We start from the raw sequence: 22,907 nt of genomic DNA, 5'->3' as shown, positions 1-22,907 counted from the left end.
GTTCTCCCGGCAGCGACAACGGTTATTCCAGATCTAAGACATTTCAGATCTACAGTTTCAGATCTACAAATCTAAGTAGATTCTGATGGTTTTGACGAGAGGATAAGAAGAAACAACAGTTGATCAAATTTGTCGAGGAAGAAAGAGGCCATGACGCCGGTAAGGATGTGACGGTGGTGGTGGTAAGGTCGTCGGCAATATTGGCTGCAGTAGGTGGAAGGTGATGTTCAGTTTTGACAAAAATTTCCCTTAATTAGTTGGTTCTTAGGTTCTTAATCTAATTAATTTATAAGGACCATCCTATTTTTTTTTTTTTTTGGCTTCGCCCCTGCCACCAATGAAGTTGCCACGAGAATGGCCTCCTCAAGAAGATGACTGTCGGCCTCCATGAGAGGAAAGTTGTCGCGATTGTTGTGAAACAAAGGCAGCAGTAGGATTAGAGGTCCCATTCATCGACTTAATAAAAATTAATTTCATGATTTTCAGCTGTTGAAAGTAAGTCATGAAAGGAGGGGGCTGGTGTAGTGGCACACGGACAGCAGTGGAGAACGTTTAAAAGGACGCCTTAACCCGCATAGGAACCAATGTAGTTTGTCCATATTGTCCACAGGTTAACCTATGGCAGATAGCTGATCGCTTACAGTCTTAAAGTTGCGACCAAAATCCGAAACATATGAGATACCTTTAGACATATGTCGCAGAGAATCCCTGAGAGAGTCAATGTGTTCCACTGAAGAGTTGTTGTAAGCTGCTTCAAGGGCAACCCATATTTCTCGAGATGAAGGGAGACCTAGAATCTCAGCAGCCGCTTCATCGGTGAGAGACGAGTTGAGAAGGATAATGGCTTTCTAATCAAGATTGATCCAGGTAGAGTAGGCTGGATTCGGAACTTGTTTGCCATCAGCAGTAATGGTGGCTGAAGGAACGGCTTAAGAGCCATCAACATGATCCATTAGTTTCTATAACAGAGAACAGTGATCATTTGATTATGCCAGAGAAGATAATTTGTGGAACTTAGCTTGATGGGTATCATGTGAAGAAAGACTGTTCATTGAGAAGGTTCCATCTTGTGAGGTCGCCATCTGAGAACTCAGGGAGAAAATGACCAAATAGGGTTTAAAAATGAACGTAGAAGGAGGAAGAAAAAGTCGATGATTTAGGCTGACACCATATAGAAGTTTAATAAAAAAAACCACACCCAATACGGTGGGTGATGTATATTTATATTTATGTTAATAATAGATTTACAAACTATACTCCTATGATGAAGGCGTTTCTAAAATCTAAATACATACCAAATAACAAATACAAGATTGCTTTCTTGATAGGACATAGAAGATGAAGAGAAGGACTTGAGGAGATTATTACAGTAAATGTTTTTATGTAGAGAGATGTGGTGGAAACTCATTTACATCTTGGCTTGCCACGTGATCTAGCTTTAAAGATAATAAATGATATATTTAATAATATTATATTAGTTAATTGTATTATTTGGTCATATTTCCAAACCAAGTTGCATATTATATATAAAAATAAACCTTCTTGCGAAAAATTCAAACGTCGTTTCATAAATAAATGATTTGCCCTTTTTTTTATATATATATAAGCGACTGAGTACGTTTAAAGCTTAAAACGCGCACTAGTGTTTACAATAGAGAAGCAATTCACGATCTAGGTAACCCCATTATTTCTAGGTGTTGAATCTTTTAAATGTTGTTTTATTCAACCAGATTTACTCTTTTTTCATCTAACTGATTCGTTACAGAGGAAATCAAGCTAACATTCTCAATGGAAGTGGAGTCTGGATCAGTAGAACTCTTTGGGAGTACTTTGAAGTCTCTACTTGAATGTAAAGAAAATGGAGAGGTGCTAAGCAATCTGGCGCCACCATCAATTTACATGGTTCCTAGTGTGGTACGAGATCTGAGCCCAAGTTCTTTTACCCCTAGCGTGGTCGCTATTGGACCTCTTCACAGACAAGATGAACATTTGAAAGGATTTGAAGCTCAAAAAACAACTTATTTACATAATTGGTTGGATGGTTTAGGTATGGCGCCAGAGCAAACATTGAGAGAATGTTTGGAGAAGGTGATTGGTTCAATAGAAAGAATCAAAGCATGCTATGCAGGGTTGACGACCTACGATGATTTTGAGCTTGCTAAGATGATGGTGATAGATGCTTGTTTCATACTTGAGTTCATTCACAGTGTTTTAGTGGCGTTATCTGTTGGGACACACACACTGATTACCGGATCAATATGGAGTGACATGCTGCTGATAGAAAACCAAATCCCGTTTTTTGTTCTTGAAAACATCTTCGAGTGTACTGCTTTAGCATCTGGACGAATGAGAGAGGGGGCCTCAGTTACCAGGTATTTCAAAAAACTTCTACGTAGAAACTATTTCTTTCAAGGAAATGTAGTAGCATCAGATGCTTCCACTCCTGATCATATTCTTGGCCTTTTCCACAAATATTTCCGGCCTGCAGAACCGATGCCATCAATGCCTGAGTCGAGTATAAAACGCCACACAGCCATGGAACTCCATAGGGCAGGGATGAAGTTCAAGCCTTATGAAGATGAAAATTGGGCACTGGCTATGAAACTGGAGTTACCCTTACCTTTGTTTCCATGGTTCCATAAATTCATTGCGATTCCCCAATTTTCATGGTTCCGACCACCTACTCTGAGGATGCAACAAATGCATATAGGCGATGGAAGTGAATTGATTTTGAGGAACCTGGTTGTCTATGAGCAGGCTCAGTTTCGTGAGGAGAGATATTTTACTTCATATTTAATTGCCATGGATATGCTAATCAATACTCCGGAGGATGTTGCCATGTTGGAAAAATCTAAAGTCCTTGTAAGTTATTTTGGTTCCAACGAGGAAGCTGCTGATATGATAAACAATTTATGCAAAAACCTTGAATTTGTATTCCTTTACAATCGACAGTGGGAAGAAATGGATGCCTACTACACTAGCTACTGGCCCCATACTGTTGCAGGGTGGAAGCTTACATATTTCAATAATCCATGGAGTATCATTGCTCTGTTTGCTGCATTTGTTCTGTTTGCTCTTACTGTGGTTCAGACCATCTTTACCATCAAGGCCGGATAGGGGATCAGTGTAGCTGGTAGCGATTAGATTTTTACTGTTTTTCCTACTTTCGTTGTACATGATTTTACTTGTATGAATTTCCTTTAGTTTACCCTCTGTAATCAAGTCTCATACATTCATCATGTATATGCCTGTAATTTTAATTCAATGACAATATTGATGACCGATCAACTTGTAATATGTTCCTTTGATATCTATCTACCCAGCATAGTGGCGGAGACAGACCTTTCAAGTGGGTGTATGGCCCAACTTGATAGTGGGTCCCACCTTATTTTGTACTAAAAATGTCTTAAAAAGTTTTTATTTTTTTTACTAAAACCCTCTCTTTGGCACCCACTTATACAGAAAATACCCTCATTGATAATTCTTTTACTAAAACCTCCATTAACTGCTTCGGGCTCCACAACCCCTTTCATGATTACATTACAAGTATAAATACGTAATAACGACATGAGAAACTAATTTATCTTGTCCTGTAAACACATCCTCGGAATCAATGACATCACATAAATCCTTTAGGTACGAGCCGTCGCTCGAGAAATTTAGAGTTTTGCTCGACAAAACATATACTGAAAACAATATTAAACTACTTAAAATGACAGTGGTACGCGCTCACGCATCACATCCTTTAGATGGGCACGTCGCGTTTGTCCACGTGTCGTGTCCACAATTTGTTGCATTTCCTCATGTGCTTTTTGCCACGTGTTCTACCGATACGACACGTGTCCCAAGGCTCGTCCCTTGCCTACTTGCTGCGTTTTATTCGGTCCACGCGCCACCTTTTACTGCTTGTTGACTTTTGTTGCCTTTCTTCAAACGATATTGTACACTCTAACTCTTCACTCCTCCATCCAAACATACTATTTTCCTTAATTTCTCAAATAGGAAGTAACGGTTTTCTAGTCATTACAAAATGGCTAAAGGATCCTACTATATGGTCTTTTAAAATTAAGAGTATACTCATTTTCAAGCTAAAAAAACCTTTGATAAAGTTGACTTCGATATTTTATAGTGAAATATTTTCCTCGCCATTAATTTATAGGGTTTTTTTTTATATTATGACAGTCCATGGACCCCCTTATTATTAAAGAGTGGATCCGCCGATGATGATAGAGATGTCTTAACTACTCAAAATAAAATGTCAAAGTAGCATCATATATATACTTGTGTTTACAACTAAAAAATATATGAAATCATGCATAAGTTAAATCAATGTCTTGCGTCAAGTGATTAGTTATATATAGGAAACTAAGCTAACATTAATTTGAAAGGAAGTTATAAATATGGAGATTTGAACATTAGATATCATTGAGAATACTTTCAAATTTCTACTTGAATGTAACGAAAATGGAGAGGTTCAAGGCAAAGGATTGCCACCATTAATTTACATGGTTCCTAGTGTGATACGAGATCTCAGCCCAAGTTCTTTTAACCCTAAGGTGGTCTCTATCGGACCTCTTCACAGACAAGATGGAAATTAAAGATTTGAACTTCAAAAGGCGACTTATTTACATAATCTGCTGACTCGTTATCGTTGTGTGTCAGACCAAACATTACGAGTCTTTCAGACTTATCATCTGAGAGTAACTTGTTGATCACTCGAAACATAATCTATGACCTACTGCTAATAGAAAACCAAATCCTGTTTTTTGTTCTTGAAAACATCTATGAGTGTACTATTTTAGCATCTGGACGATGGTAGAGGGGGCCTCACTTACCACACATATTGAAGTACTTCTAAACTATTACTACTTCATTTAAGGAAAATTAGTAGTACCCCATGCTTCCACCCATGATCATATTCTTGGCTTTGAACACGAATATAACCAGCCTGCAGTACCACCTAGGCAATCTGTGTTTACATCAATTCCAAGAGGCCACTCAACCATGGAACTGCATACGGCAGGGATGAAGTTCAAGCCTTATGTAGATGAAAAGTGGGCACTGGCCATGAAACTTGAATTACCCTTACCTTTGTTTTCATGGTTCCCAATGGTGATTCCTCACTTATTCTGGCTCCCATGGCCTACCCTGAAGATGCCAAAAGTGAGTATGGTGATTCCACTGAATTGATTTTAAGGAACTTTATGATATATGAGCAGATTTCCAATGTTAAGACCTATGTTACATTATACATATGTGCCATGGATATGTTAATCGATACTCCACAGGATGTTGCTATGTTGGTAAAATCAAAAGTCCTTACAAGTTATTTTGGTTCAAATGAGGATGCTGCAAATATGATAAACAAGTTAACCAAAGACATTATGTTCCCAGAATTCTTCTACGATAGACAGTGGGAAGAAATGGATGCCTACTACAATAGTTACTGACCCAATACTGTTGCAGGGTTGAAACGTACTTATTTCAATAATCCATGGAGTATTATTGCTCTGTTTGCTGCATTCGTCTTGTTTGTTCTTACGGTGGTTCAGACCATCTTTACTATCAAGGCCACAAATTGGACCTGTGTAACTAAGTAACCATTAGATTTTTATTGTTTTTTTCATCTTTCATTGTACAGAACTTTACTTGTATGTATTTCCTTTATGTAATCAAGTTTCCATATTCAACATGTATAAGTTTAATATAGACAAAATTTCACAAATGATCCTTTTGTTTTGCATTTTTCCCCTAATATAGTCCTTATATATGAAACGTTTTTTACGTGGATGGTCCCTTTGAAGAAAACCTTGCATGCAAATGGTTTTATGACTAACTTTGTTAATACATCAGTAGCGGAGCCCTTAAGGGGTCAGGGGAGGCCATGCCCTCCCCCTCCCCCCGTGTTTTTTGGCATAGTAATTAGCAATGTAGAAGACGATATCTGTAAAAATTAGGGATGAGCATGGGTCGGTTTGGGTCGGTTTTTGGCTAAAACCAAACCAAACCGTAGAAAGTCGGTTTTTCGGTTTTTAAAACCATATAGGTTCGGTTTTTGCATGGGTCGGTTTTTCGGTTTTCCGGGTTGGGTTTATGGGTTTTCGGTTTTAAACCGTGGGTTTATGAGCTCTTGTGTTTTTCTAGTTTTTGGGTTCAAACCTAGTGAAAATACGTTGCGATAAATAGTATTGTATCTACTTTAAATATACTAAAATAAAAAGTACGAATTCTAGTATTATAAAAGTATAAAAGTGTTTAAAAGATCAAAGTTTAACACCATTAACAGTTTGTTGAAAATAAACATAAAGTATTAAAGAGATAAAGTCTAAAGTCTAAAACTAAAAGTTTAAATCATAATATAAATAATGTATATGTGGGTCGGTTCGGTTTTTATGGGCGGTTTTATACGTCAAAACCGAATCAAACCGTTATTTTTCGGTTTTTGTAAAATTCAAACCTAAACCGTCGGTTATTGCTTTGGTTTCGGCTTTTCGGTTTCGGTTATGTCGGTTTCTTTTGGTTTTTTGGTTTTCGGTTTGGTTTTTGCTCATCCCTAGTAAAAATGATAAGGAAAAGCAAAAAACAAAGCAAAAAATAACTGATGTTGCTACTCCTCCATTACTATTCATCTCCGTCGTAGCTGTTCTGTATTGGCGTCGGTGCAATTTTTTTGACCGTGTTTTACTTGACAATTTTGGTTCCACTCCGATTTACCGGTTAGAGAAAACCCACTCCAAGTTTTGACCGTGTTTTACTTGACAATTTTTTTTCTAGGGTTTTTTTATGTAATATCCCGAAAATCAAAGTAAATCTTTCATTTTCAAAACCATCCAAAAACCAAGTGTCTACAAATCATAGTTTCCAAAATGTCAAAACATGAATCAGAGTATCCCAAAATCATAAACTTATAAAATATCTAGGATGATGTGCACGATCAAGCCTTCACCTTACCCCTGTGCTATGAAGTACCTGAAACCATAACAATCAATTGTAAGTCAAAGCTTAATGATTTCCCTTAAAGTACCACACACAACCATACAGATAACAACATGCGTATCTGAGCTTTCAGCCTCACTGAACCGCCTCTCAAGGCCTACATCCTATCTTGTAACTTCCCAAAAATTCAGATAAAATTTTCAATTTAAATTCATTCCAGTCATGCGATAATCATATCAAAACAGTCTAGAGTATATCATAGTAAAATGCTATCAGAGTACAATATCCCAAAATCATGTGATGCGGAAAAACATTGGTGGGTGCAGTGCAATCAGGTCGGACCCTTCCCTTTCGAGCTGAAATTACCTTAAACATAAACTGAAAACCATAAGCACAAAGCTTAGTGATTTTCCCCAAAATACTTCATACTATACATATATAACAGTCAAAAACATATTGGGTCTAATTCACCCCTTTATTATCTTTCAACCGGTACTGGGTCTATTTCACCCCCTTCGGTATCTTTCAACCAGTACTAGGTCTATTTCACCCCCTTCGGTATCTTTCAACCGGTATTGGGTCTACTTCGCCCCCTTAGGTATCTTTCAACCGGTAACGGATCTATTTCAACCTTGTACCAATAACACATATAATCATAACAATAAGTCACAGAGACATCAAGCAAATACAGGCATAACAAGTGATTGTCACGAAGATAATCATCATACTACACACATAATCTAGTGGATCGATATTGGTGTCTTCGATCCATGGATACAGTGAAGGAAACTCACCTTAGACTATAGGTATCAAATCACACTCAAGCTGTTGACTTGTGAAATCCTTTCACTAAATCACAAGTATAAAACCCTAATTAGAAATTAGGTCAATGATCCAACCCGAGAGTCCAAAGCCTAAATCTTGACTTTAAGGGCAAAAGGCTGCTTAATCCTTGCCTTATTGGGCCTACCCCACCAAGGCCCAAATCCAAACTAGCCTAAATGACATTCAAAGTCCAACTAAAAAGAACCCTAAGGCCCAACATAGGCCCAAGATCTCCATGATGCCCTAAAGCCCACAAATGACCTGATACCACAAATAGGCCTAAGGCCCAAACTCAATCAAGGAAAAAAGCCCAACTAATCCCAAGCCCAAAACTCCAAAGGCCCATAGACGGATGTACGCACAACGTACCTGGCTCGTACGCCCGACATCCGTTGTTGATCCGTAATCGGGGTACTGAGCAGTACATGCAACGTACTCAAGAGTACGCCCGACATACTGGTTGGACAGCCAAAACACTCCAAATGTCTAAACCCATTAACACCCAAGTATACAGAAATACCCTCATTGATATTTTTTATTTGCTGAAAAAAACCTTAAAAATACTTTACATTTTTAGAATTTTCCACTTTTATACATTTTTTATGTATAATGGACCCCGGTTAAGTTTTTGTTTTGGATCCGCCACTGTCTACCTATATCATAATCTCTTATACTTTTTTTCTTTTATAAGTTTATAACATTTATATTTTGATCTCTTTTTGAATAATAGAATTATGTAATGTTGCTAGGATGTTTGAGAATGTTAGATCAAAATTTTTGAAATGTTGCATAGAAACAAGAGATTGGGGGCTTATCGTTGTTGGGTTTTTTTAACCCATGTATATATTTCCCAAGAATATATTTAAATTTCAGCCTTCCTTTCAATTATACATCAGTTTTCAGCCTTCATGAATTATGGGTGATAACATAGAGAAAACAGAGGTTTCTTTATTTCCCAGTTTTGAAGACGCACCTACGGTGTGTGGTTATTTCATGAAAATCTATTGGTTTGTTTATAGTGGCGGAGCCCGGATCAAAATAATGGGGTATCCCGAGAAAAAAATCTTGTAATATAAAATAAGCATAAAAACCGCAATTTTATTAGATATAAACTTCAACTTCTACAACAAAGTTACGTTTTAAAGTTCATCTCTCCGCTCTTTCATTTTATGAAAACGATTAATTTACATTTTCAGTCTTAACATTCTGTAGTGCTTCCTTTTCTACACTACAAATCAAAGTACCATTCATAAAATCATCACATATTCTATTACGCAAATCGGTCTTCAAAAACTTCATTACAGAAAAACATCGTTCAACGGTTGCGGTTGCGACGGGCAAAACCATAGTTAGTTTTAATAATCTATAAACCAAAGGAAAAGAGAGGTGCTTCCCAGTTTCCACCAACAAACAAGAGAGGTCTACAATTCCATTCAAGTTGAAAAACTCTCATCATGGAGCAAAGAGTGATAATAGGTATCAAGTTGACCATTAAGTTGCGCCCTTTTTGAATCGTCAAAATCGTTTTTGTATATCTCGCTTAACTTTAACAACTTTACTTTATCAAAACCAGAAAATGAGTCACAGGGACTCAAATCTACCATGTTCTCCATCAACTCTGTGCCAACTTCACTAAATCTTTCCCCAAATTCTTGAATTTGCATATCCAAAATCATGTTAAAAATAACAACTTCAGAATGATGTTGATTAGTCTTATTGGTCCTACGCTTTCATGGGGTAACATAATATTCTAACATGTGTACAATTCCAATACTATATTTTTCACAAAAAGCACATACCTTCTTCCAAATTTGTGGAAATCCATCTTTTCTAACGAAGTCGCTTCCAAAATATCTTGATCTTTTTTTAAGATGATTTGACAAAGTATCCATGAGACAAAGAATTTCCAACATTAATTGTAAAAGAAACACAAAATCAAGTGTTTTGAAATATGACAAAATACCCTTTGCTTGATTACGGTTAGATAAAGTAGACCACTCCTCTTTGACATATTTAACGACCGTAACCACTTCTGCAAACAACTTCAACAAACTTACAATAGTTCTAAAATGTGAACCCCATCTAGTATCTCCAACTTGAAAAAGAGAAATCTCTTGATTCAACTCTCTTCCTGTTTCGGTTCCACCAATACCGATTTCGGTTTCCACTATTTCTTTTTACATCTGTCGTATCATATCTTTTCTCTTACAAGATCCACATACGAAAGTAACCACCAAACCTAGTTGTTCAAAGATTTCTTCAACATCATCATGTTTCTTTGCAACTGCCACAACCACTAATTGAAGTTGGTGTGCAAAACAATGTATATAATGTGTGAAACTGTTTTCATTTATTACTTGATCCATCATAACCTTGCCCCTCACCTATATATTTGAAAATTTTAATGAAAGAAATATAACACATAAAAATAAAATTAATATCATGTTAAAGAATAAATATTTTATGATTTCTCATCAGATCGATAGTCAAGTTGTTGTTGGAGAAAACAGTATCGATGGCGGCTTTAAGAGTCAAAGAGGATGTATCCAACACGTGAAGAACTCCGATAAATCTTTCCTTTACAATCCCAAGTCTGTCAACATATCTCAAAACTATAGCCATTTGTTCTTTTTTGGAAACATCACTACACTCATCAATTAATATACCGAACACATCTTTACCAATTTCATCACAAATAGACTCGATTATCTCTTTTGAAAAGCAATTGACAATATCTTTTTGAATTGTCGAAGAAGTCAACTTTTCATTTTTGGGAGCATTTTCTAAAGTAACTTTAAAAATCTTCTCATTATCTTCTCTAATCAAAGATAAGACTTCAATGAAAAGTCCTTTACTATTAAAATTTTCTGTTTCATCGTGTCTACAAAATGGTAATGCATTTTTCAATAAAAATCTACAACTACGGATTGTAGCACGTAATCGAATTTCATAATTACTTTGCTCTAGTTTCGTTTGTTTATGCAAAACTTCACCAATAGATTGGTTTTTTTCTCAATAATAAATGAAACTTTTATTCGGCCTTATGGTGAGAACTTTGAATCTCACCCATATGTTTTCGAAATGATTTTTTTTTACTCCAATTGTCAAAGCCTTCGGTTATAAATGCATCTTTTCCACCTTGACCCCCTACCATGTCTCTAAACAAATAGCAATAAAAACAATATGCCTTCTTTTTTTAATGCTATACTCTAACCATGGAAATTTTGTAAACCATTCTACTACAAAACGTCTTTGCTTCTCACTAAATAAGGTAAATTCAAAATTATGCCCCTTTGGTTGACAAGGTCCTTTAATCAAATATGTCATCTTTATTTCATCCCTTTGATTAGAATTATAAGATGTAATCTTTGGCCTCTCCCTTGGGTCCAAAAAAGGAAGATCATTCAAATCAAAAGATTGCGGTACTTTTGGTTTTTGAGTATGCTCATTAGATTGTGGTTCTTGTGGTTTTGGAATAGGTTCATTAGATTGTGATTCTTGTGGTTTTGGTGTATGTTGATTAGGTTGTGGAACTTGTGTATTTTTATTAGTCCTATTTATTTTTTTTAAGACCCTTCACCATTGTTGTCTCCAACATCTAATTGTCTTTCGAAATATTTGTTAACATCAACCTATAATCAAAATATATTATATATCAACATTCAACTCTAATTTAATAACTTGATTTCAAGTTTCAACAACAAATAACAACCGACAATCAAAATTATCAAAATATATGAACTATAAACTTGATTTCAAGTTTCAGTAACAAATAATCACTAATTATTGACCCTAAGTCTCTAATTTAAAAATCCTAATTGGCAATTTCTATTTTTTCAACACAATGCCAAAAAATTGAATTTCAATTAATCAAAAAATAATCACAAAATTTCTACTTACTTGCTTCATTGTGCACCACTTTGATCAATAATCACCCACTACCAGCCACCGGGGGATTTAGCCGGAAAACACTCACCACCGGCCACCAATCAGTAGCAGAAGAAGGAGGACAGAAGAGCAACGACGAGTTGCAGGGCAAGAAGGGAATTGAATTTGGAAGTCACGATAATTAGACTAATTAAATTAGATGCGGGGAAAGTAGGAATTGGCGTCAATTAGTTTTGTGGTATTATGAACTTGGGCTTTTAACTTTGGGCGACTTATTTATTGGATTAAAAATCTACAAAAACATTAAAAAAAAGTTACGGTAGCCCAAAATATATTTTAGGCTTTTCCTACAATATAAACAGTAATTTTTAGAAACAATTTATGCTATTATAAACAAATTTTGGGGCCTCCTGTGATACCATGGTCCTTAATTGGATCCGCCTATGTCCGTTTGTCTTAATTTTGGTCAACAGGTTCATAACATCCATCCCAATGTTTTGACAGGTTGGTCATTGCTTATGTTTAATGTTGGACAGCAATAGTTGTTTGGTGATATTCCTCCTCTCTCTTTGTTGTTTGATTCCAAACAAATGGGTGATTTGTTCCAAATGTTTGATACTTATTGTATGACTATAGTACATCTAGAGAAGACTTTGTATTGCTCAAATATTCAGGGCGGAGCTAGGATTTAAGAATAAGGGGGTGACATATCATTTTTTCAAAGGCCACTCATCACATTAGTTACTTGGATAGCTTAAGATTGCGGGTTGTTCTCTAGTATCATGAATAAAAGAATCTAAGATTACCTTCTCTTAATTCTAACATATCATTTTTTCATGTTTGATGTTATTTGACTCTTGGATGTTACTATTATTTTTAGGTTTTGGCTATGTATTACGAACATCTTCTTTAGTATTATCACTAACCAGATGCAATTTTAGGTCACACAAAACTTCTATTCATTTGAAAAATGAATCAACGGTTCTTTCTTGCTCATAATTACACTATGATTATAACACACTAATTAAATAAATTATCAAGCCATAATTAAATTATTAATTACAAATAACAATGAATAAAATATGAAAAAGAATTAAAATTTACCAGAGAATTAAAATGGTGTTGATGTAGAGTGTAGCCGGAAAGGATTTTTTTTTAATCGCCAATTAATCTCTTCGAATAAAAATAGCTACGGATTTTCTTGATGAATCATCAAAACAAACACTATTTATGAACAAGTGGGGATTATAATACAATAGTTATTGACAATTGATATTTGATATAACTGAGAGTATAAATCAATGGCCAATTATAACAAATTAGATAAGGTGAAGGCAGTGATGTCGTGGGTCTATTTTTTTAGTGATAATAGCATGGAAATCTCTCAAAATCGTGAGTAAAACCACAAGACTACTAGGGTCGCTTCATATCTACTACCACCAATATTTCAAATACTGGTGGTAGTGGATATGAAGCGGCTCTAGTAGTAATGTGGTTTTACTCATGTTTTTGAGAAGTTTCCACGCTATAATTATGTATAGCTTTATCGTTGCTTACGTAATGTTTTGGGTTGGTTATAATTGTGCATAAGTTTTATCGGAGCTAGTGCGGGTGTAGAACGTAAAATCCGTCTTATTTTTTCTTTTTCTTTTTTAAATTTTTTCCTTTATTTATCTTTAACTTGTATTGGGCTAATTTTTATTGGATTATACCTTAAATACATTGGGTATTTGGTCTATTAAAACATACCATATTGTTTTTAGTAATCTTGATTTATAACTTTTTTTTGCCAAAAACTTTAAAGTTGTTTAAAGTAGTTTACTTCAAATATTTAAGGTATGTCGCAATATATATTTTTATATAACCTCTTATATGAAGAAAAAATTTAAGTGGATCAAGTGACCACCTTCATCACATATAAACCCACCCATGATTGAGTTATTTTGCTTGCATTTAGAATACCCAATTTGTTTGCATCATTACAAGTTCATTCAGAAAAGTTTACTAAAATGAATAACCGTTCTACATTTGTGTTTACCGTTGTAGCTGTGTTTTTAATATCAGATTGGTATCATAGCTTTTGGTATATATATATATATATATATATATATATATATATATATATATATATATATATATATATATATATATATATATATATATATATATATATATATATATATATATATATATATATATATATATATGAATATCCTGCAAATATATTTTGATATCTATTTTCTAACAAGAATTTAAAACAACATTTCTCTTTGTTAAAAAAAATGTCTCCTTCAGATTTTAATGTTGAAAATCATCAGTAACATCATAAACAACAATAACAAGACAACAAGAGTATCATTTGGCCAAACGAAAAAGTTGTTACAAATAAAAAAAGTTGATACAAACAAAAAAATTTATGAGGGTTTTTTATTGAAAAATAATTGAGAGTTTTTATTGGTAAACATATAACTCTTAGAAAATGACAAGACTGTTTATTAACATCTGTTGTTTTATTATTTTAATTTTTTGTCCAACATCATGTTCAACTAATCTTTTTTTTTTTTGAAATTAAAAGAAGGTTATTTTCGACGAGACACTAAAAATAAATAACAAATAATGTAGAAATAAAAATATCTTTGATAGATTATGTGGAATTCCCATTTGTTAGGGTTGTATGTATAATATCAATACATATATAAGTGTAGATGTTATAGAAGGGCTCATATACTATAGAGAAGAGTATAAATAATTAAACAAGTATAAAATATCTAACACACCCTTATATTTGGAAAATAAGAGTCTTGAATGCTCAAAGTATTTCTAAAGTCTAAAAACAGTTGTGTAGGTAACGCCTTAATAAATATATTTGCATACCGGTAAGTGGATGAAACATGTAATACACGTACATGACTAACCGTAACATGCTCCCAAAGAAAAGGTAAGTCTATATCCACATGTTTGGTTCTTTGGTGCTATACCGGATTGGATGTTAAATACATTGCATCAGCATTATCAGAGAAGACCACGATAGCATGAGATAGAGGCAATACAAGTCAAGGAGGTTCCTTATCCATGCAGTTTTAGCAACACATTAACCACCCTTTGGTACTCAGCTTCAACACTAGAGCAAGACATGACTTGTTGTTGCTTCAACAGTAGAGCGAGACATGACTTGATGTTGCTTGGAGAACCAAGAGACGAGATTATCACCAAGATTCGGACGGACAAGCTGAAGGACGACCGAGCCTGTTACTTGTTGGACACAACATTTCATGGTTCTGATCGCCTACTCTGAGAATGCCAAAACATAAATAACATCAAACTTCCTTAAAACAAAAATAACATCAAACGAAATGTGTCATAATCGTGTATGACAATTTAAACAGTAGTAATCATGTACACTTTTATGCTTTGCCATGAGGATTTATCATGTAATATATTCACAAAACAATGTATCTTGTATGATTATAGGAGACAACTATTTGATGCTCATCATTTTTTAATGAAATGAGGTTATATGACTGATTATTTGATCATCTGTAAGGTTTTTTGAAATGAGAGATTAACTTCAGATTTCGGTATACTACATGGACCATTTATGAAGTTTTATCATAAAACAATTATCAAGTAATGGATATTTAAATATAACAAAACAAAGTTTCTCTCCAGAAACTAAATTGTTATTTTTGCATCATAACACAAAAAAATAGAAACACAATAGTATTTTACAGTCGTTCAAACCATCTTCACTATCAATCCCAAATAATCCTGTAATTAATCGATAAATTTTCATGTTTTTTCCTTCTTTCGTTATCCATGCTTTTACTTGTATGTATTTCCTTTTTTCCCTTGTGTTAGCAAATCCCCCTTCAAACTAGGTGTTGGCTGGAGTGGATGTTGTTAGTTGGAGAAGACGATAGTTCAAAAAAATTATGTATAAAAAATATATAAAAAATATATTTCTTCAAATGAGTTTAATAGTTATTAAATTATGTATAGTGACCACATGTATATAAAAATGATATTGCCTTATAAAGTCATTTTCCTGGACACGAATAAACATAGTTTCATAGTAAATCATATATAAAATGGTTTAATGGTAAATCATGAATAAAAAAATATATATAAATGATATTTCTTTAAATGAGTTTAGAAGTAAATTATGTACAATGACTACCTAGTTTTATGAATGTTGTTGGTTGGAGAAGATGAATAGAAATAGTTTAATAATAAATCATATACAAAATCGTTTAATGGTAAATCATGTATAAAAAAATATAATATTTCTTCAAATGAATTTAATAGTAAATTATGTACAATGATTACATATATATAAAAATGATATTATCTTATAAAATCATTTTCCTAGACAATAGTTAAAAAAAATTATGTTGAAGTTTTCTAATATTTAATAATTTAATACATTGAAAATTTTATACATATGGTTTACTTGTTTATATCCCGAACAGCTAATACTCACAATTGTCTCCACTACAGACGCCCCCACGATTCTAATTAAGCTCAAGAACGCAACGCCGTGTGTTGGTATCTTTTCCTCCTTTTTGGCTTTTTTCTATCTGAGTGGTTGTCTTTGCTTGTTGAGTTCTTTCTCTGTTTGATCATCACCTTTTTTACTCAGTCTCTGACTCTTCTCCTGATTAAAACCATTTCCTCTAATTTTCTGTGTAGTTCATGCTTCCAAATTTAATGCAAAATCTGAAGTAAGTTGTCACAGATTCAGTCTACAAATTTGATTTTTTTTTTTGCCCTGATCTGATTATTTCTTCTTAATATGGTCTGACTTAATCTAATCGGACCTGATTTCCCCTTGAGTTTTTGCCCTTAGTTGATTCCATGTGCTCTAATCAGGTTAATTTTGTTAATTAACACTCCTAATTGCATTTTATGGTTATTAAAGTTGCAAATTTGGTTTGCAAAATAAGCTGTCTGATCTCTATTTTTAGTTGACGCATTTAACACTTTGGATCCTCATATGAAAACCGTGCTATGCGTTACACTTTCCACTTATCAATGTTGTAAAGGGTCATGTAAGCCAATGATTTAGACTACAAGTTTCTAATTACAAACAAAAGTTTAGGAACTAATTAATGAAACAAAATAAAATCATACCTTTACATTCTCAAGGTGGTATTATAAATTTCTTTCTTTTGATCAATGTTTCAGCATTTTGTATATGTATGTTTGTTTCCTGTTTACAACTCTTGTAACTCATGTGGTATTTACTTTTCATTTTCAAGCATAGGAATGGCCAAGACAAGGAGTATGACTAGAAACCAGATTCATGATTCTAGCAGGAAGAGGTTCAAGACCCATGACAACACTGACATGGCACCTTGGTAAATCCTTAACAATGATGTGCTTTTGTTAGTTATGATGCAACTGGGAGTTGTTGATTTTCTTTCATTTAGCAGAGTCTGCAAGTCATGGAGGTCATTCGCACTCTCTAACAGAAACAACTTTATGTCATCTAGACCACCAATGTTCATATCTATCTCTCGTGATGCTAGTAACAAAAACTATTGCACTATGCGCGACTTTGAACAAAAAAAGTTTAAAACCATCCTTTCCAATTCGGCTCACATGACTTGTTACGGATTAACTTGTGGCTACTTGATTATGTTTGGAAATGAGGGCCATGATTTCTGGCTTGTAAATCCTATCACAAGACATGAACTTCATTTCCCTCCTTCCCCTTTTTATGCACTTGCTCATCCATCAACAGTCAAGGGTATCCTCGTCTTTTTACCTTCAATATCTAGGTGGGCGTTTGTTATATCATATAGATTCACCACTAAGATATCTTATTTTATAAAGGGTAAACGCGGATGGAATCATGTCTCCTCGACTCTCCCCATTCTTGATTTACATGCTTTTAAAGGGAAGATATATACGATACATGCTGATTGTTGTTTATGTGAAATGAGACTCAATCCAAAACCCAAGTTGAAATTACTCGAAACCAAGAATTTTCAAAAACCAGACTTGAAACGTCCGGAGTTTGTAACTTCGGGTGAAAAGCTTTATATTATGAATCGCTCAAATTTGTTTGGAGATCCAAATGCGAATAAGGTTCTGGAACTAGATTTTGGTGAAATGAAATGGGTGTCATTAGAAAAAACAATAGAAGAATATGCATTTTTTCTTAGCAATTTCAACTATTCTGCTGCTATTAAAAAAGAGTCGTGGGCTTGGGCTGATCCACGGACACAATCCAAGATCCGTGATTACTTCCTTGATGAACGCTACCTTGACCCTGATAAAACTCGACCAGACATGTTTTTTTATGCAAGGATGTGGTACTTCTCCCATGATTGTTTTAGTGTTGATCTAATAGATGAGCGTTGACATGTTAGCATTCTTATTCTCTGTTTTTATGGATTACATAATTTTCATGTTTAGAACATATACTCAAGAGGTTAGGAATCACCTGTGGTAGATTTTTATGTTACAACTTATTTTTAAAACAATTTGGCTCTCACGTACCTATTGCATGTTGGGTGATTTGAACTATTTTCCATATCAATTCCTAATTACAAACAAAATACCATATGTATGCCTCTGATTTTTCACCATTTGGGTGAATCTTGCATTTGTTCTGGTGCCTTAAACAACTTCAACTAATTTGTGTATTTTTAGTTCTCATTGTGATCTCAGTGAGTTATATATAATAGGTGTCAGATATTGTTAGTTATCGATCCTCGGAGCTTTATGCTAAAAGGGGAGGTTCGAACAATTAAAGACTTTAAAATTTGAGCTATAGTAGGATGCTATTTATGGTGGGATTTTAAAAGTTCATTGTTTAAGAGGGTGGTTGTTGGATGGAACTTGAAGGTTAAGTGTTTCAAATTCCTCTCTCAAGATTTTATTTCAAGTGGTTTATAAGATAAAGACCCATAGAAACCACACACACACACTATGTTAGAGACCCAGAGAAACCACGCGTTTATGAGATAGACATGAAAGTCGATTGAAAAAATAAAAATAAATAAATAAATAAATAAATCCTAAAATGTATTGAAATATAATTATCAATGTATGAGGATATTATACTTTAATAAATGAGAATTTTAAAATACTGTAGGAAAATAGTACAAATTTGAATAGAAACCAAATTTTAAAAATGAAATTAGAAAAACAAAAACACTAAACAATAACTTCAATATCTCAATCAAAGAGATTAAAGGTCAAGTGGCTAAAATTTAATGAATTGTTTTATTCAATAGCTTGTTACCTTAAATATCTAATAAAATCAAGTTACTTTTAAAGATTCAAATAGTTCGTGAAGGGTTGATGACGTTGGTTCTTGATTCTTGAGAAGAGGGCTCGAGATTGTGATTAGGAGAAGGGGAACAAAAGCATAGTCATTGAGATAAAATGTAGGATAAAATCGACTTGGGTGAATCAAATACATCACCACCTGTTTATGAAAAACATGGAAGAAAGTCAACATTGAGGGCAAGGGAATTAAAGATGTTACAGAAACAATATAGGTACAAAACATAGATCGAAATCACACATACACATATATACGACATACACAAATGAAAATGCAAGATTTGTCGTCATGGTTTCCTATTCATTGATGAAACACATATATGTTTTATTAAAACCCATATTTGTTTTCATCTCTTCAATATAACCCATATCAGTTTGTACATATTAAAAGTGTGTGTGTACCATGACCCATTTATCACATAGCCTCACCTTGTAAAAACGTTATATTTAAAAGGTTTCCAACTTAAACATTAATTTATAGATTATTAGGACGGGTTATGTAAGTGTATATATTACTGGGGGTATGTTTGGTAAATATAATGCAGGTTTACGGGTTTACACGCGGACTTTAGGTTAAACCATGGATCATCTTTACCCGAAGTATTTAAGTGGTTATTGCTGCAGTTTTTGGCTATTCAGTTCATTCCTTGCTTTTGTATTCACAAAAAACTCTCTCGTCTCTCTCACCTGTAGATTAGGGTTTCACAGTTAGGGTTTGTTCATATTCTTTGTTTTATGTACAAATTTCTTGTTCATGTGTAATCTGAGTGTGAGTGTGATATGTAGTGAGATTTCTGGCATATTTTGTTGATGTAAAACCATTTGTTTCATAGTGAATGAAATGATGATGTTGGGAATGTGTTGATTTCATGCTTTCATACACACATGCTAAATATCTTCAAACACCGATGGCTACATCATCATTATCTAGATAACCTAACCACCAGCGTCACACAACATACCACAATCATCCAACCACCTCACAACCGGAAACCACAACTACCATTCATAGAGGACCACCTTAATCTGAAATCACCACCCACCTTCGGCTCCACCGATCCAAAAGGGACGTGGTGGATGTTGCTCTTGTTTCACTGAGAGATGCAAATTAGATTAGTGCGAGTGACTGGTTTCGACCAGCGACTATATGGGTTGATTCATCCAGCACAAATGGCTAAGGATGGCAGACAAAAAAAGATAGAGAAATGGTTCGGCATTGGTCTTGGGGAGTTAGGGTAGTTTAAGGTTGGATGTGGAGATGTATTTGAACAGGGAGAAGAAAGAGAGTAAATATAGTGCTTTGGGGTTTGATTTAAATCTACTTTTGGTAGTCAAGGCATCCACAATCCATTGAACTCTATAGATTTCTATGGATTGCCACATCATCCATTAAACACCTATGCAACAACATCCACAACCCATTAAAACTCTTATTCAATCCTAATCGCCACTTTATGTCTTCTATTGAATCAATTAATGATCATTCAACTCTTTCATTTAACTTTACTTCATGTCATCACCCATACGCTATTCAACTTTTAGTTAGTCCTAATCATCACTCGACTCAACTCTTATACTACTAAAGCTTGGGGTTAGGGATGCTGAGGCACTTCATAATTATTTTCTCCGTATGAAAAAAAGGAGTTCTCAAATTCTTCTACGTGATTGACATGGATGATGAAGGTCGTATGCAAAATGTATTTTGGGTAGATGCAAAGGTCTAGGGCAGCTTACGAGTCATTCGGAGATGTTATTTCATTTGATAGCACATCTTTGACAAACAAATATAATATGTCATTTGCACATTTTGTTGGAGTAATTCACCATGAACAATCTTTATTATTTGGATGTGTTTTGATTTCACGAGAGGATACAAAAACATATGTATGGTTATTCAAGTCATGGTTAGAATGCATGAATGGACGGGCACTAAAAGCAATAATAGCATATCAATGTCGATCAATGCAAGGAGCTGTGACACATGTATTCCTCGAATCTTATCATCGCCTTTGTCTTTGGAATATTATGAAAAAGATTCCTGAAAAATTAAGTAGGTTGATTCAATATAAAGTAATAAAAAAACACTCTAAAGACCTTTGTGTATTAGTTTATAGACACTCAAGAGTTAGAAGATGGGTGGTGCAAGATGGTTGAAAAATACGGACTTGAAAAAAATGAGTGGTTATGTTCTTTATTTAACGATCGAAGGTGTTGGGTGCCGATATATGTAAAAGCAAACTTTTAGGCAGGAATGTCAACTACATAAAGAAGTGAAAGCATGAATGCCTTTTATGATGTTTATGTTAATTCTGAAACCCCATTACAACAATTTGTTGAGCAATATGAGAAAGAAACTAAGGATGATTTTGAGTCTCTTAATTCTTCATATAAATTAGTAATTGGGTTTTATTTTGTGAGATAGTTTCACGAGGCGTACACAAATGCAATTTTTAAATTGGTTTGAGATGGGTTATGAGGTATGTTGTATTGCAGTTCTTCATTGGTTAAAGTGGATGGTGCACGATGTGTATTTCATGTCACATATATTGTGGAAGGGAAACATGGAGATTTTAAAAAACGAGTTGTTTATAATGTTAGTTATGATGAGACTGCATGTGATATACAATGTTCTTGTCATTTTTTTGAGTTTCGAGGAATTATTTCTAGGCATGTGGTGAAGATATTGATTGAGAAGGATGTTAAAAAATTCATCCATGATATATTTTGTCTCGGTGGAGGAAAGATGTGAAGCATAGACACTACTTAGTGATAAATTGTTATGACGATTTGATGAGTAGTGAAATCGCTAAGCAATATGACCACTTGTGTTCCAATTTTTACGAGATTGCACATATTGCTAATTCTCGCAAAAAGTATAAATACTTGCTAAGTTGTATAAATATGGCAAAATAAAAGTTAAATGATGATTCAAGGGGTTCTAGCAGTAACAAAATTTTGATAATTGAAGATTTTCGTGTTTTAGACTCGACTACAAAGTTGTTACCACCCATGCAAGTACATAGTAAAGGTCGTCCACCATCCAAAAGAAGGGAATCTAGAGTAGAACATGTTATGAAGAAGAAAAGAAAGAACAATGTAATATGTTTTCTATTTAGATCTTTTCTTTTATTTTTATTTGTTTAATACAGTTTATAATAACTAAATTTGTTTAAGTACATGAAAGAAAGGAGAACATACAACAAGATCAAGCAAATTCAAGTCGTGTGTAATGCCTGATTCCTGATACGCATTTAATTATAAATTATTAACTTTTTTCGAGCGACTCGACGATTTGGTAGTCCCAAACTCGTCGAGTAGAAACCAGATTTGACGCAAGGTTTTATTCACCTACTCGACGAGTTGAGAGCCACGACTCGACGAGTAGGGCTGCCATGATGAAACCCTAATTTTTGGGTTTTTCACCCTATTTAAACATCGTAATCCCCACTTGGTGGCCTCATTTCCAGCCTCCAATTCCCAAACCCTAGACTCAGAAACCTTAAAACCATTGTGAACTTGTGAGCCATTTTTTAGGGAAACCTTGTGTGTTTTGAAGCTTGTGAAGAAAGGGGAAGCTTAAGGATTCAAAAAGGAGATACTAGATCCAACAACTTCGTTTCTTCCTCATCATTTTCTGGTAAACAATTCTCAAACTTACTTAGTAGATCTCTTTATCATCTTTTTATTGAGTTTGTAGCTTGTAGCATTTTGTTAAACGCAACATGAAGTAACATTTGGATTTGGAGCATTTTGTTTAAACTAAACGCTGGAAGCTTTTAATGTCAAACAAGGCTTTCGGTTTAAAACTGAACGTTTTGTCAAACGCTTCCAAACGTTATGTGCCGAGCACACCCCTAATTTCGATTAAAGTAGCAATTATGTGAGGTTTTTTTTCTTTTTGTTTTTTTTTTTCAATTACTTAAGGGTATTTTAGGGATATAAAAGAAAATTAGATGGAATGA

At 34.2% G+C, this 22,907-nt stretch overlaps 3 protein-coding genes and 1 pseudogene across 12 annotated transcripts; 3 read left to right on the top strand and 1 right to left on the bottom strand.

The window, feature by feature from the left end:
- Positions 1 to 1,539: 1,539 nt before the first annotated feature.
- Positions 1,540 to 3,288, top strand: LOC111880827 (putative UPF0481 protein At3g02645). Of its 3 annotated transcripts, none has more exons than XM_023877244.3 (2): positions 1,540 to 1,675; positions 1,766 to 3,288. In XM_023877244.3, exon 2 carries the CDS (start codon positions 1,789 to 1,791, stop codon positions 3,115 to 3,117), a length of 1,329 nt encoding a protein of 442 aa, XP_023733012.1. In that variant the 5' UTR covers positions 1,540 to 1,675; positions 1,766 to 1,788; the 3' UTR covers positions 3,118 to 3,288. The 3 variants fall into 3 exon arrangements, with proteins under 3 accessions (XP_023733012.1, XP_042752520.1, XP_023733015.1); XM_042896586.2 differs by having other exon boundaries at positions 1,628 to 2,862; positions 2,953 to 3,288; XM_023877247.3 differs by lacking the exon at positions 1,540 to 1,675 and having other exon boundaries at positions 1,778 to 1,914; positions 2,048 to 3,288.
- Positions 3,289 to 4,312: 1,024 nt separating this feature from the next.
- On the top strand, positions 4,313 to 5,894 carry LOC122195164 (UPF0481 protein At3g47200-like; annotated as a pseudogene).
- A 3,300-nt stretch (positions 5,895 to 9,194) lies between these two features.
- LOC111880756 (uncharacterized) lies at positions 9,195 to 11,670 on the bottom strand. Its single transcript, XM_023877172.1, has 6 exons — positions 11,662 to 11,670; positions 11,335 to 11,393; positions 10,270 to 10,642; positions 9,971 to 10,145; positions 9,561 to 9,928; positions 9,195 to 9,488 (listed from the first exon to the last, which is right to left on the bottom strand). The coding sequence occupies exons 1-6, from the start codon at positions 11,668 to 11,670 to the stop codon at positions 9,195 to 9,197; spliced, it is 1,278 nt and encodes a 425-aa protein (XP_023732940.1).
- Positions 11,671 to 16,117: 4,447 nt separating this feature from the next.
- LOC111880746 (uncharacterized) lies at positions 16,118 to 18,148 on the top strand. Of its 8 annotated transcripts, none has more exons than XM_023877162.3 (3): positions 16,118 to 16,194; positions 16,908 to 17,006; positions 17,082 to 18,148. In XM_023877162.3, the coding sequence occupies exon 3, from the start codon at positions 17,131 to 17,133 to the stop codon at positions 18,013 to 18,015; it is 885 nt and encodes a 294-aa protein (XP_023732930.1). In that variant the 5' UTR covers positions 16,118 to 16,194; positions 16,908 to 17,006; positions 17,082 to 17,130; the 3' UTR covers positions 18,016 to 18,148. The 8 variants fall into 8 exon arrangements, with proteins under 8 accessions (XP_023732930.1, XP_023732928.1, XP_042752306.1 ...); XM_042896377.2 differs by having other exon boundaries at positions 16,139 to 16,194; positions 16,913 to 17,006; XM_042896375.2 differs by lacking the exon at positions 16,118 to 16,194 and adding an exon at positions 16,201 to 16,370 and having other exon boundaries at positions 16,913 to 17,006.
- The last annotated feature ends 4,759 nt before the right edge of the window (positions 18,149 to 22,907 follow it).

Source organism: Lactuca sativa, chromosome 7 (assembly GCF_002870075.4).
Source record: "Lactuca sativa cultivar Salinas chromosome 7, Lsat_Salinas_v11, whole genome shotgun sequence".
Classification (NCBI taxonomy): domain Eukaryota; kingdom Viridiplantae; phylum Streptophyta; class Magnoliopsida; order Asterales; family Asteraceae; genus Lactuca; species Lactuca sativa.
This window is presented reverse-complemented; position numbering and strand designations above follow the sequence as displayed.